The sequence below is a fragment of the Leptidea sinapis genome, chromosome 20 (genome assembly GCF_905404315.1).
Source record: "Leptidea sinapis chromosome 20, ilLepSina1.1, whole genome shotgun sequence".
NCBI lineage: Eukaryota > Metazoa > Arthropoda > Insecta > Lepidoptera > Pieridae > Leptidea > Leptidea sinapis.
In genome coordinates this window covers 1,666,455-1,681,457 of record NC_066284.1, presented here as the reverse complement: position 1 = coordinate 1,681,457, position 15,003 = coordinate 1,666,455, and the positions used below count along the sequence as shown (strand labels likewise).

General features: G+C 38.2%; 1 protein-coding gene across 9 annotated transcripts in view; it reads left to right on the top strand.

The window, feature by feature from the left end:
- The window catches only part of LOC126970233 (sodium/potassium-transporting ATPase subunit alpha), a 78,929-nt gene extending 69,602 nt beyond the window's left edge, over window positions 1-9,327 (top strand). For 4 of the 9 annotated variants that reach the window (XM_050816022.1, XM_050816027.1, XM_050816030.1 and 1 more), the window contains 5 exons: window positions 1,284-1,499; window positions 2,741-2,835; window positions 5,643-5,817; window positions 6,452-6,684; window positions 7,476-9,327. In XM_050816022.1, the coding sequence (XP_050671979.1) occupies window positions 1,284-1,499; window positions 2,741-2,835; window positions 5,643-5,817; window positions 6,452-6,684; window positions 7,476-7,596 (840 nt within the window). In that variant the 3' untranslated portion in view covers window positions 7,597-9,327. Of the gene's footprint in view, window positions 1-1,283; window positions 1,500-1,740; window positions 1,836-2,740; window positions 2,836-3,692; window positions 3,788-5,642; window positions 5,818-6,451; window positions 6,685-7,475 lie in introns of all 9 variants that reach the window. The other 5 variants (XM_050816024.1, XM_050816029.1, XM_050816026.1 and 2 more) reach the window with 2 other exon arrangements.
- The last annotated feature ends 5,676 nt before the right edge of the window (window positions 9,328-15,003 follow it).

Sequence of the window (15,003 nt, the reverse complement as noted above, 5' to 3'; positions counted from 1 at the left end):
TGCATACTCATTGAGAATCTCTTGACCATATCTTTGCCCAGTGAGGGTGCCATTTTCTATGGCTACTAGCTCTGTGACCTTCTGAAGATATGCCAGCCCATACATGTACACTGCCTCCACCGTATTGGACTCTTTCTGAGATGCAGGCTTGACGGTATCGCTCACCAGGTCGCCTGTAAACACTTTGCCTTCCAACAGAAGTGTAAAGGGAGAATCGAGACTCATCTGCAAACAAAATTCTTGACCATTCTTCTTCATCCCACTGCATGTGTTCACGGGCGTATCGCAGTCTCGCTACTCGATGCTGTCTCTCGAGTTTTGGGCTACTCGCTGGTCTTCCTGGTTTCAAATTTGCTTCAGCAAGTCATCTTCTCACTGTACTGTCACTAATGTAGTCCCTCCGGGTCTGAAGTAGCTGTTGCTGGACTTCAACTGCATTTTGGTGGCGATTTCTTAACACAGTGGAAATAATATAACAATCTTCTCGGGCACTGGTACTCCTGGGTCTGCCATTACAAGGTCTCCTCAGGTGGTGTCCAGTCTCTTCGTACCTTCGCTTTACCTTCTGGACCGTTCGTACCGTCACACCCACCATTCTTGCAGTGCGACGCATACTGATGCCTAGTTCCAGAAAAGCCATGATCCTAGCACATTCTTCAACTGAAAGAGGCATGATAAATAAATGATATGTGCTTTTTAGCATAAATTTTTAAAACAAGACCCATCGATCTTGAAAAAAACTTAAAACAGAAAGAAAAATGTGAATGGTAAAATTGTAATTCGGAAACGTCCACTTTGAAAAAGAAATGGTCTTGTTTTTGAAGTTTTTTTTCAGCCAACTCTTAAAAGAAGGTTACCGACCATAAAGTTTTTTATGTACAAAAGTAAATTCTCTTTGGAGTCCTTTTTATTTCGAAAGTATATCTTGTGAGGTTAAAACGTTATCTCAATTTTAAAAGTGTGATACTTACTTTTGAAGGCCAGTGTATGATAAGTTTTAATTGATTATTTACCATGTTTTATGAAAAATGTCAAGAGATGGGTTATAAGCAACATTTAGTGTTACCACTTAAATTACTGTCAATCACGTAAAATTTACAAATAAATTACGATTATTACCAATTAGGTAGTCGCAACGTTCACATGCGTTCACACACATAACAAACAAAATAAAAGCTTTCACTTTATGTGTATAGGTATATAGCGATCTCGTTCTTTTTCCAAACTACCCTCATCAAACTATTTTATGATTATGAGTTGTATTAATTGAAGACGTGTTACAGGCTGCCGACATGATCTTGCTTGACGACAACTTCGCTTCTATCGTGACTGGCGTCGAGGAAGGCCGTTTGATTTTCGACAACTTGAAGAAATCCATCGCGTACACTCTTACATCGAATATTCCTGAGATATCTCCCTTCCTCGCCTTTATCCTCTGTGACATCCCCCTGCCCTTGGGCACCGTTACTATCCTCTGCATTGATCTTGGAACTGACATGGTAAGTTTTATTCTTGTTTTCTTGTCAAAATACGAAAAATTTTGTTGTCTTTCTTTGACTTTAGGTGGAAATGTAATGAAGGTATATTTAGAATTAATAATTACTATATTTTAACAGGAGAAATTATTTTTCATGTTAAAATATTTTCATTTTTACAGAACCTGGGTTACATTTCATACCTAACATTCATGTTGTAATACAATCAAGCCTGTATAACTATTTAATAAGATATTCACAATAGGTGCCAGCCATTGCTCTGGCTTATGAAGAAGCCGAATCGGACATTATGAAAAGACCACCTCGGAATCCGTTTTGCGACAAACTTGTGAACGAGAGGTCTCTTTAATATATTATTTACCAGTGTGTTGCTCAATTATACATCTAACAACAATTTTCAGCTAATAACCTCGATGTTGTCTCGATATCGTCCGTGCGTGTCTAATTTAAACCTTAGTCTGTGTAACTATAAGGTACAAATTGATTTACATTGAGATTTATATCAAAAAGTTTTGAAAACGATTTTTATAATTACACAGTCTAAGCTGTATTATGTTAAAAATAAGCCTAAATGATATCGAATGGTTTTATAATTGGAGAGTTTTTACTAATCTATTGTGTTGCTTTTTGAGTAACTTTAATATAGTAATTTACGAAGGATGGTATTACGTGTGTTAACTAAAATAATTTTGGCCATTTGTGATGTTGTGCAGGTAGAGTTGACTACGAATTTTGCCTATAACATAATTTAGATTAAATATATATATAAATATTGGTACAGATGAACACAATACACTGTTTTACAATTACAGTCATCATATATTCATCATCCATTTTATCATTCGTTCACTGAAACGTCACCAACAGAGCGAAGCTCCCACTCATTGTATACCATTCACGTTCATTACAGTTCAGTTTTGTTTCACGTTTCGGGAAGCAACATACGCCATTCTTTTGTGATATAATTTTGTTATGTGTCGAGAACATTTTAGTTTTAGTGTTTAAGTTGATCAAGTCGATGTAAATATACGTGATCGGACGCGCTCATGATTTATTTATGTTGAGGGGAGTGTGTAGTCGTGTTGTTGCGTGTTATAGCCTCTCGCCACGTATGTTTGCAACGGCTTGCTGTATGTTCGGTGTTGTAATCAAGTGAATGCACCACGCTTTGTCGTTCGTGAGCTGATGGGCAGGGTTGGAGCATTCGTGCCCCCAATTCTCGCTCATAGCTAGTGTCTGTGTAGGTGCCCGCCATATCCCTGGCCTACGAGGAGGCCGAATCTGACATAATGAAGCGACAGCCGCGTAATCCTTTCTGTGATAAACTCGTTAACGAGAGGTAAAATACTTACGAGCGAACAACGCTCACTAACCAACTATTTGTTTCCGCTACTTGCTTGCTACACGTGTTACACTTCAGTATTGAGGTTTGGTTGTTGCCTGCAGTGTGTGGCCACCCGCCTCTCCCACGCCACAACACGTCTTGTGCGTGGATATTGAAGGCGACTTGAGCACCGTATCTGTTTCCGCCTAGCGTTGTCTTTCATATTTTTTATCTACTAACTCTTCCCCTTTCCTATCTATACTTTAATGTTGCATGGAATAACGTGTTTCGCTTTGTTCTCAAACACATTTTTCCATTGCATCATTTGTACTTGGTGTGGTTTGTAGTACTTTGTTGGTAGCAGGTAAGTGTTTGATGTTTCTGTCTCTCCATCTATCGTGCATGTATTTATTGCATATTACACTTTGTTTTTTTATTGATATCTCGTATTTTTACTGTATTATTTCCTCATAACCCCCATGCACACAAAACACAAAATCGCTATCATTCGTTACAACAAGGTTCTCTCGAGAGCCCGTGTCTCCGCTCCGGTGTAGTTCGGCCGCTGCGCCGTAAACATATTTTCTATTATATACATTTTAGACATCACATCTTTATTTCTTGAGTAGTAGAATTTACAACGTTGAAAGCTATAATAGTACATATATTTTATATTAACACGCTACCCTATTCCGTAATACTTAGCAGGTTGTTACTGAAGTATGTAATTATAGTTGTATTATCTATTATAATATGTATTTTATTGTACGTGTAAGTGTGCGGCGATTGGATTGGATACTTTGTATGTGTGCCCGCGTCACTGATTGGCGCGGCGTGTGTCGGTTTATCCTGATTGGTTGGTGTTTGCTAAGGTGCCTGCTATATCATTGGCGTACGAGGCGCCCGAGTCAGATATTATGAAGCGGCAGCCCCGGGACCCTTACCGCGACAACCTCGTCAACAGAAGGTTGGGCAGCACTAGCCGCCGCCGAGTGGCCGTTCGGACGCTTATTAGATATCATTATGGGTGTTGACGCGACGAACAATGCGCCCGCTATTCGTACAGTCAGCATAATCACCAGAAACACTCAATCCTTTGACAATTTATACGTCTAGATAGAGTCTCTTACTCCTAGACAACTGATAAAAACAGACCAGGCTTAATACTAACTTTACGTCTTACACTCGCGATTTGTATGACACTTTGTGACGTTTTCACAGCTGTCATAGTCTAACTAGACGTATAAATGATCTAAGACTCAAACGGATTGCTTACGATTTGTACTTCCCAGTTCGATTTTCAAATTATTATGAGTGTATGTTGCAGACTGTACAATTTGAATTGGCTATAAAAAATCCAAATTGAGAATAGCGGGCTGTTTTGGTTCAACAGATACATTAAACGATGTGGAAGAGTGATTACGGAGGACAACTTAACACTACAGACTTACAATTGACTAGAAAATCATAAAATTCTTTTTCGATTTCATATTTCGTAGAACTAACTACCCTTAAATAAATTAATATGTTATTGACGCATACTTTTTTAGAGTTTTTATATCTTAAGAATGTTTTTGAAGTTAATTATTCTAGCCTTAGTTTATCAAATAGATTAGATTTAGAACTTTCTCTCTTATAAATTTTCACTCTTCCATATTTCAAAGGGCATACGACAAGGAATGCACGTTAAATGAAAGTTAGAGGAACAGTGTCCATAGAAGTATTAGCGACTAAATGTGTGTGTTTCTAGATTTAGTGATTGGAATAGAACTAGATTTCTAATATAGTTTTTGTTTTAAAAAGAATGACTTCGGAGAGATGAAGCGTAACAATTCTCTATTTATATATTTATTTTGTATAGATTTTTGTACTGAATATAAATACTAGCACACCGCTTCGGCTAACACTCTGCAAATGCAACTGCCACACACCCTTCACTGTGCTTCTTACCTCTAAGTTATAGCTGAACTCGCTAATGCTTCTCCCTTCTATGTTCTTTCGGCATGCAAATACATCAATGTGTGAGTATACATGCTTAGTGTTAAAGCACTGACCTCTACTATATACCACTGGACTGGCGGCTGTCAAAGTGCTTTTGTGCCTGTTTGATATTCGCCATTTTGGCGCTGTTGGCCATAGCGAGAGTCTGCGGTACTAAAACTAGTGATGACAACCTCAGCAAACATCGATAGATGGTGGGAAACTGTTTACAAAAAAAAAAATTGTGTACTTTATTACGTTGTTACTTAAAGTATAATTAACACGGAAAACGAACGAAATTAATTCAAAATGCAAAACTACTTCAAAGTATTGTACGTTCCTTCGCAGCCATTAGTATTATACGACAATTAGTTCTCTGGACGCTCGCGAGTGGCGCTTCAAATAGGCACAAAAAATTTGCTGTCAAACATATTGAACAGAGCCTGTCCAGTGGTATTTATACAGGTCAGTGTGTTAAAGCCAAATCTGTCACGTGGTACGCTGACGTAATAAAACACAAAGTAACAATTGAGATTGCAATAAAGCATGAAAAGTACGACAATAATAAATTCAGCAATATTTTCGAGAAAACCGTAATGCATGCTTAAACAAGGCTTATTCAATGATATTTTAAAGTACTTTGCTATTCCTTACGAATCATGAGTCTAGAATTTACTTTCAAGAAAAAATGTTTGTAATGTGAAATAAACAATATGCTAGATTTTGTTGAAAGATGAAAGATCTTATAAAGTTTATATCTCTAACTGCAGAATGATTGTAAACACGCTTTTGACGTTGTTTACGCAAGAGTTGATAGTAATTCATATTTTAATATCGGATAGGTTGATTTCGATGGCGTACGGCCAGATTGGAATGATCCAGGCCGCGGCCGGATTCTTCGTGTACTTTGTGATCATGGCTGAGAATGGATTCCTGCCGACCAAGCTGTTTGGAATCAGGAAGCAGTGGGACTCGAAGGCGATCAATGATCTCACCGACTCGTATGGACAGGAATGGGTACGGTTTTTAAATTCAAATTTGAGTTGCCGCCTGCATGATTGCGTTACTTATTAGTAACTCATCATTTCAGCCGGAAGACGTCCACTGCTGGACAAAAGCCTCCGCCAAAGATCGCCCTGACGATCGATCCTACGCTGTCCTCACCCAACCTATTCCGGCGATCTTGACCAGATTCCATCTCGACACAAGATGCATATAATTCCTTCTCGATAAGTTAGGGACAAAATGATGCCAGGTCCAATATACAGTTCAAAATCATCGTAATCATGAACGAGATAAGGACCCGTTACTTTGCCAATGTATAATCCGCGGTTATACAAACAAATCACGCATGTCTCCTAGAGGATTATTAGGCATAGATTATGAACCTATATGTGCCCCGCTTTTGACATATATTGGGTAAATTTTTCTAGTGGGTGTGAATAACCAAATCCGAAACTAGAATAGAGAAAAGCACTCAAAGTAGACTTGGGCCCTTACAGGTTCTCTCAAACTTTGTACTTTATTTGTCTTTCGATCTTTAAAAATAAATCTATAGATATATCTACCGAGCTATGTATGATAAATGTTTGTGCTGTATCTAGTTTGAATTTGCTGGACTGGAAATGGCATATTTGAAATAAATTTCCAGACCTACCGCGATCGTAAAGCTCTGGAGTTCACATGCCACACCGCCTTCTTCGTGTCCATCGTGGTGGTGCAATGGGCCGATCTGATCATCTGCAAGACCCGCCGCAACTCCATCGTACACCAGGGCATGCGCAACTGGGCCCTCAACTTCGGTCTCATCTTCGAAACCGCTCTCGCTGCATTCCTGTCTTACACTCCCGGCATGGACAAGGGTCTACGAATGTACCCACTCAAGTAAGTAAAGCTTCTTCTCCCTCATAGCGCCATTTGTTTCCGAAGTGGTAGTAGTATCTTGTTATTAGAAATGACATCAAAGAGAATTCTAAAGGAATCAATTTTGAGAAAATAAATGCCTTTTATGCCTTTTTTAACAGAAAACAACAAAAGCCTTTAACTTGGATAAAATATACATGTATTAATCATAGAAGAGAGGTTTAGCAATTTAAAAACATAAGAAATTGTTTAGATTTGCAAAAGCGTCATCTCAAGTCAATTTCCTAATATGCAGATACTGGGGTTGAGCAGGTTACCAACTGTAAATTAGATCCTGTAGATGAAGACACAATCTGAGAGTTGAACAAAGCATACGTCACTCGAACGATTAGCTCAGTTCGAAGAGCACTCGCACGGAACGCGACAGGTCGTGGGTACAAGTCCCGCATCGTTCATAAAATTTTGTTTTCAAATTTTATTTGTTTGATAAAATAGTTTTATAAAAGTTGTTCTGATGAAGAATGTAGTTGAATATGAAACTTATTTCACTAACCCCATCGCTGTAGATGTAAATATATATAATACCATACCCCATATCGCTGTCCACCGATGCCGTCCATACGGATTTAATTCCTGCCTTTTTCTTCCACCACAGTCAGATTTGTAAAATGACACATACGTCTACGTTTATCACATACATAAATGTATTGTATAAGACATGGGATATTCTATTCATGGACAGATAATATAGCTTAACATCAAATGGGTCTTCTAGTTTTTCTCATGGTGATTAATAATATAACTTTGAACAGGTTTGTGTGGTGGCTGCCCGCGATCCCGTTCATGCTGTCCATCTTCATCTACGACGAGATCCGGCGCTTCTATCTGCGCCGCAACCCGGGCGGCTGGCTCGAGCAGGAGACCTACTACTAGATCCTCCCACCGCACTCGCAACCGCGTAATATTCCAGCTCTCGACAGACTGACAGTTGCGGTGCAAATGTCGCTCCACTCCAACATTGGGCAGATCATCGTACGCTCTGGCCGGTTCTAGGACCTATAACATCTCTTAAACGTTTTTATTAATATCCATGTATCCAATATTGTTCTACTTAAAAACGATACATATCCAAAATTAAACTACCTTCAATAATTTGTTTGAGCCGCCATGACACATGCCGGCCATTTTGAATAATTTGACGTTTAGGCACGTGATCTGCCCGATCGTAAGTTCGGAGCCGACATCCAGTGTATGTGTAATCGCTGTCGTGTACGCTTGTTCTCACCGCTTGTTACCGTGTCCCGTCGAGTGTCCGCGGGCGAACGCGCCGCAATCACCTTTATATATGTATATATATGCAGTCGTGTGACGTTCAAATTGTACTGTTATCGAAATCATGTTATTTTTGTATTGTTTACTGATTTCGGACTCGTCTTATAGAATCTCGTGTACGTTAGGCGGTGCGTGCGAGCGCGGTCGCGTGCGGGCAAGCGGAGCGCGCTGCATCTCAAACTCAACCCTATGACTGTGACGATTGCGTTCATATTCCACTAATTCACTCTTAATGTAATTAAATATCGAGGTTTTTTCACGTAATACAGTAAGTAAAGTAGTAGAGTTAGTTCCGACGTGCGCCGGACACAGTCCCCGAGACACCACGCGCTCCGCGGTCGGCGGCCAACGAAAGCATTTGTTGTAAAATTACATTTAAGCCATTATTATTTATAGTGAATATAGATTAAGTTGGATTTTATGTATGAATAATGTTTAGTTATCGATCGAATGCGTGGCGCGTGCGAGCTAAATGTTGAGTGAGTGAGTCTAGTGTACTACCGCTTACTGTTAGGTAGGTAGTTGAAATTTTGAAGCATATTTTCGATCGTAATGTAGAGTCGGAGCATGTTACACAGTCGCGCCGGACGACGGCCAGTGCCGCAGCACGCGTCGTTCGCCGCACTCGCGACACTGTGCTTTTCTTTTCCTAAACTAATCAGATCATTAGTGAATTTCATATTTATAATAGGCTGCTCATGGTAATTAAGAGTTTTATTTCTTAAATTATTTAAATGATAATAAACAAAATGTAGAGATGCGTAATTAGAGATTTTTAAAATTATACCAGTTATTATAGTCTTATTGATTGACGCTCGAGTCTTCTACCTGTGGAGCGTAAGGGTTGGTGAGGGGTTAGCTTGTGGATAGGATATGGTGCCAAGGGCCTGGGGTGGACAGGGGCGTGACAGAGGGACCGAGCGACGATTGATTCCAATTTTGGTAACGAATACATATAAACATATAATGGTTACAGAAGTAATATATAACATTATAGTAACTAATAAATCTAAATTATATGAAATGTTTATAGATCTAAAGTGATGTTTGTTTGTTTGTCTGTCTGTTTGTTTAGAGTGAACTTTCCGTGCTTGTTCGTATGAACTGTACACTCAGTGACAATAGCCGTTCATCATTGTCGATGTAATTGTTAGACGGCTGAGGTCGTATGGGAGCTGTATGTTTGTTTGACGTACGTACACTGTAGGTATAACGTTTGTTTTGCGTTCGACAGTAATTCTTTACACCGTTTTCATTTCATAGTATTACTCTGTTGGCTAGGAGCGCTGTAAAAATGTAAGTGTTAATAAAAAAAACATTTTCAAAATATTATTGCGATGTTTCATTGATAGCTTTAATCATTAAATTATTCTAATGCTAAACCTTGTTATGATTTGGATTATGACGAGATCCCGCCCTATTCCCTCACCTGTACTCTGTATTTCAAAAGGCATGTGAATTAGTAATCCATGTTCAAGTGTATTGTTAGTATATTGTATTAAATATATCTTGCACCCATAGTACAGGCTATGTCTAGTTTGGGGCAAGATAATTTGTGTAAGAATGTGTCACTATTATCTATATATTATATATAAGAGATTTCAACCGATTACTGACTCATCACGAAATCTCAGAAACTACAAAGCCTACAAACTTGGAATTTGGAAAGTAGGTTCTTTCTAGGACGTAGACGTCAGCTAAGAAACGGATTTGAGTAACTCCTCCCCTAAGGGGGTGAAATGGGAGGTCGAAAGTTGTGTGAAAGTCCTATGTTTTTGAAGTTAGAGACGTGTAAAACGACATTTAGGTTAATAGATTTAAATAAAAAAATCTGTATAAGTTATATTGGGAAATCCCCTCTTAAGGGTGGTAAAATAGGGGGGCTAAAGTTTGTATAGAAAAGTTGTAACTATAGTTATTTCAACTTGAAATTTGAAATGTAGGCTCTTTATAGAGGGCAAGTGCAAGTAAAAAGAATGCATTGATAATCCCCCACCCCAAACGGGGTGAAACGGGGGTTGGAAGGTTGTATTCAAATATGTTTTTGAATTAAAGCCGTAAACCTATGTTAGAGACGTATAAATCGTAATTTAGGGTACTCGCTATAAATAATGAAAATTGTACCTATACGTTATTACGGAAAATCTCTCTTAACTCACTTAAGGGTGGTTAAATAGGGTATGAAATTTTGTATGGGAAAGTTTAAATTATTGTAAAATTCAAGTTTGGTAGGTTAGAGAGTAGGTATCAGCTAAGAAAAGATTTTACGAAAACCCTCCTAAGGGGGTGAAATTGGGTTTGATATGTTGGATGAAAGTCTTTTGAAGTTTGGCCGTAGTGGTATTTTTTGTATAGGTAGGTACCTATATAATTAAAATACCTTTGACACCTACGCCTTTCGATGATAATTATTAAATAAAAAATTGTTATACTTAGTCATTTAGAAGAGGGATTGCTTGATAGAGGCAAGACGACTCATTCTTCTTTCTCCAATTTGTTGCTAGATAATGGTCATGAAAACATTTTGGAGGAGGGATGTAAAATAAACATTCCAAGTAATCTTGGTCATGTTGTGAGAGATCTGACTAGCTTAACAGACAGAATCTACACCAGTATTGTTCAATCTAGAGTAAATTGCGCTGCATGGCACAGAGAAAGAGCTATTCTTTCTCCGGGAAACGACAAAGCTTACAGTATTAATATTTTTCTAGACAGTTCAAATAAAATATGAATCTTTAGACACTGTATTGGAGGTCGATGATGCTGTGCATTATCCTGTATAGTTTCTTCACACTCTTTAGCCACCAGGAATACCACTTCACAAATTTTTGCAATGGAACCAAACTTCAGGTTAAGACCTATCATAAACATGTGATCGAAGCCACCATTTTTACTGGCGTAAACTAAGGGGAAGCAATCTTTATCCCTAGGATTCCCTTGATATCAATTTGAGTACCAATTTTAATTGAAAAGCAATGCAACTGCAATTTCCGGTTAAACTATGCTACGCCATGACAATTAATAAAGCACAGGGCAAAATTTTAAAACTAGTCGGTACAGATCTCAGAATTGATTGTTTCTTGCATGGCCAGTTGTATGTGGCGTGCTCCAGAGTCTGTTCACCAGATTTTTCTTCAACCCGAAAGAAGAACATGAAATGTTGTTTACAGGGAAGTTTTATAAAAAATAGGGCTGTCAATTCTTTTTTTTCCATACCATCGGATTACCAATTGTAATTTAAACATAGCAACAATTTGTAGTTAAGAAAAAATGCTACTCGAAATCTTATTATAATAAAGCCAGAACCAAACCTTGAAAACAGCCGGTGTACATCTGCAAAATTGTTTCTTTCACGACCAGTTGGTACGTGGAGGATTTTTACAATACGTATTTAAATTTAAATTTTCTTTACGCCGAAGTTTGTAAAGAACAGAACTGTTGAAAATTAAATTACGACCTCTTTAGATATGAACTATGAAGTGCGGTTTTTGCTAGCGGTAGGACTTTTGTCGATACGTTTGATTGCCCTTCCAGCAGGAAAATAATCTCATAGGCAATCAGAAATTATGCGCGGACTCACTCTTCACAACTTTGCATAAAAGAGACAGCAATACAATAAGTGATCATAGATTCGGTAGGTCCTACATATTGAGATGCCGTCTGGTAGATATGTTGTACATTCATACCAGTGGGAGGCTTCTTTGCACAGGATGCCGGCTAGATTATGGGTATTATACCACAACGGCGCCTATTTCTGCCATGAAGAAGTAACGTGTAAATATTACTGTGTTCCGGTTTGAAAGGCGCCGTAGCTAGTGAAATTACTGGGAAAATGAGACTTGACATCTTATGTTTCAAGGTGACGAGTGCAGATGTAGCGCCACTCAGAATTTTAGGGTTTTTCAATAACCCTGAGCGGCACTGAGTTGTAATGGGCAGAGCGTAACAATTTCCATCAGCTGAATGTCATGAAATTCCTATTATCATAAGGTAGTAATAATTGATACCTAAACAATACTTAAATCAAATCACTTTATTCATGTAGGTCATGTAAATGCCACTTATGAATGTCTAAAAAAATTTTTTTCCTATTGAATTTCCTACCACTTCGTAAAAGGTTGAGCTAATGAGAAGAAGTCGTATGAAAGTCATTACCACTTTTTTAAATCAACATTTACATTTTTATCGTTTTACAAACCATTTCAATTGCAATATAAGTAAAGTGATGCAACAAAAATACTCAAACGTCAAATAGTCAATGCCTTACACGAGTAAGTCAAAACAGTAAATGTAAATTAATACAAAAGTTATTGAGTACAGTATCTTCTGTATCATCCACGCGCACCGTAAATAAATAAAGGTATTTTGCGTGCATTTTATAAGCGGTAATAAAAAAGAAATGTAATAACTTCTAAGAATCTGAAGCAGAGTTTCCGGTAATAGGGTTCCTGCCACTACAAGTAGCGCCCGTTCACAAGCATGACGCATGGGCCAGCCATAACTTACCTCGACCATTATTATAGGTAATTACACGAATTTAAACTAAATGCATCTGTTGTGATTTACCAAAGCCTGTATCATGAGATTATGATAATGATAATTATAATTATGACAAAGTGCACTGGAGTTTTCGGAGCATCTTGGCATCGAGCCAGCGGCGCGAGTCCTGATTTCTGCGTAGGTCAACTGTTGTGAAATATCTGAACAGATTTATTTATGGTGCCGTTTAATTTAATATTTAACTACATTGGTACTACGAAATTCATAGTTTCCTGTAAGTACGGTAAATAAAAAGTTAAATACAAGTCAATATCACTTTAATCATTTAACACAATGACACTTATTCAAAATGTCAAAAGTTATACATTTTATCATTTACAAACACTTCGGAGAAGGTTGAGCTTTAATGAGAGGAAAAGGCAAGTAAGTATAAGTACTTGTACTATTATATTTTCTTCTACACCAGTGGGAGCCTCCTTTGCACAGGATGCCGGCTAGATTATGGGTACCACAACGGCGCCTATTTCTACCGTGAAGCAGTAATGTGTAAGCATTACTGTGTTTCGGTCTGAAGGGCGCCGGGCCGTAGCTAGTGAAATTGGTGGACAAATGAGACGTCTTATGTCTCAAGGTGATGAGCGCATTTGTAGTGCCGCTCAGATTTTTTGGATTTATCAAGAATCCTGAGCGGCACTGCATTGTAATAGGCAGGGCGTATCAATTACCATTAGCTGAAGGTCCTACTCAGCAAGCGGGAAATTATCAATCTCAGCTTTTTGGCATTCATAGAATAGTTATTTGGCGTCTTTGGCAGCGCTACAATAATACAAGGGACCCCGCTGAACAGCATTCAGGACGTAAAAGGAGTACAACCACTCGGCAACACCGGTACATACAACTGACTGCAAGACGCCAGCCGATGTTAACCGCTCGAGAGATAAGTTTGAGGCTACAAAATTCAAGTGGTGTTGATATAAGTCCCCAAACTGTGCGAAATCGACTGTATGAGTACGGCCTACGAGCTCGACGCCCAATTAGGTGCCCACCGATACGTCACGGGAATCGCGCTCTTCGAAATGAATGGTGTAGAGAACGCAGAACATGGACCCAGGACCAATGGGATAAAATTGTTTTCCGACAAGTCGCGATTCGGGTTTAGGCTTGATACAAGAATGGTGTGAGTGTACCGTCGGCCCGGAAATACTGAAAGGCTCAGATGCATTCAGGAAGTTCATCCATACAGTGGCTCAACAGTTATGGTATGGGCGGGTATTATGAAGATCAGGCGAACTTAGCTCGTTTTTGTAAATGGAAACATGAACGCTGAAAATTACGTTGAGGATATTCTCCGACCTTATGTCCATCCATTTGCACAAACCTTTGGCTCCGATTTTACGTTAATGCATGACAATGCGTGTTCACATACAGCTCGGCGAACCAGTCAATATTTGGCAACGGAGAACGTCCGGGTATTGCCCTGGCCTGCACAATCGCCAGACCTCAACCCCATCGAGCACGCATGGGACATGCTCCAGAGACGTGTTTTGAAGGACTTGGACGGAGTGACAACAACCCAACAGCTGAAGGATTTGCTACAATTCCATTGGGAGCGAAAACCGCAAGATGACATAAACAGTCTCATTAATTCAATGAATAATAGTTCTGAATAGAGGCGGCCATATTTTGTATTAAATTATCCTATTCTTTCACAATAAATTCATTTTCTTTCGAAATTTCATTTTGTTAAAAAGAATGTTCTAATATTGTTAATTTCTGTTATTAAAAGAACTTATAAAGACAACAGCTGTTATTTTTACATCATAAAACCTTAAAAATATTATTTTAAAAATAAAATACAACGTTATAATGTGTTAAACCATCCTAAAATTTAAATTAGTACATGTTGCTCACACTTTTTTGATGTGTGTATATCGTACTACAATAATTATTGTATTCGATTGTCATCTTGCAACCCTATACCGGTTTGGTGGATGGAACAGAAAAAACAAAATCAAAAATAAAAATCGTGATACAAAAATAGTTGTAGATCGTAGAAGGGCGAAAATTTAAATTTGCATGTATTTTTCAATGCTGAATCATAATAAAATAAAAATAAACATAATTGACAAAAAATTAAAAAAAAATTGGGGTGGACTACCCTTTACATTTTGGGGGATGAAAAATAGATAGTAGCCGATTCTCAGACCTACTGAATACGCATATAAAATTTGGCAAAAATCAATAAAGCCGTTTCGGAGGAGTAAGGTAACTAATATTGTGACACGAGAATTTTATATATAAGATTTATATGTAAGATTATTTAGAGCTGAAACTTCAAATACCTATAAATTTGTGTGGTTTGAGTCATTCCTACCTAACTACGTCCAATTGATTGACAATTTCTCCCCACAACCCTCACTGCTATCACATACCTACATAGTACTGAAGCAAATACAAAGATGTCGCTGGTTTAGAAATATGTAAGACCTCTTTTCATTTGTACTTTTA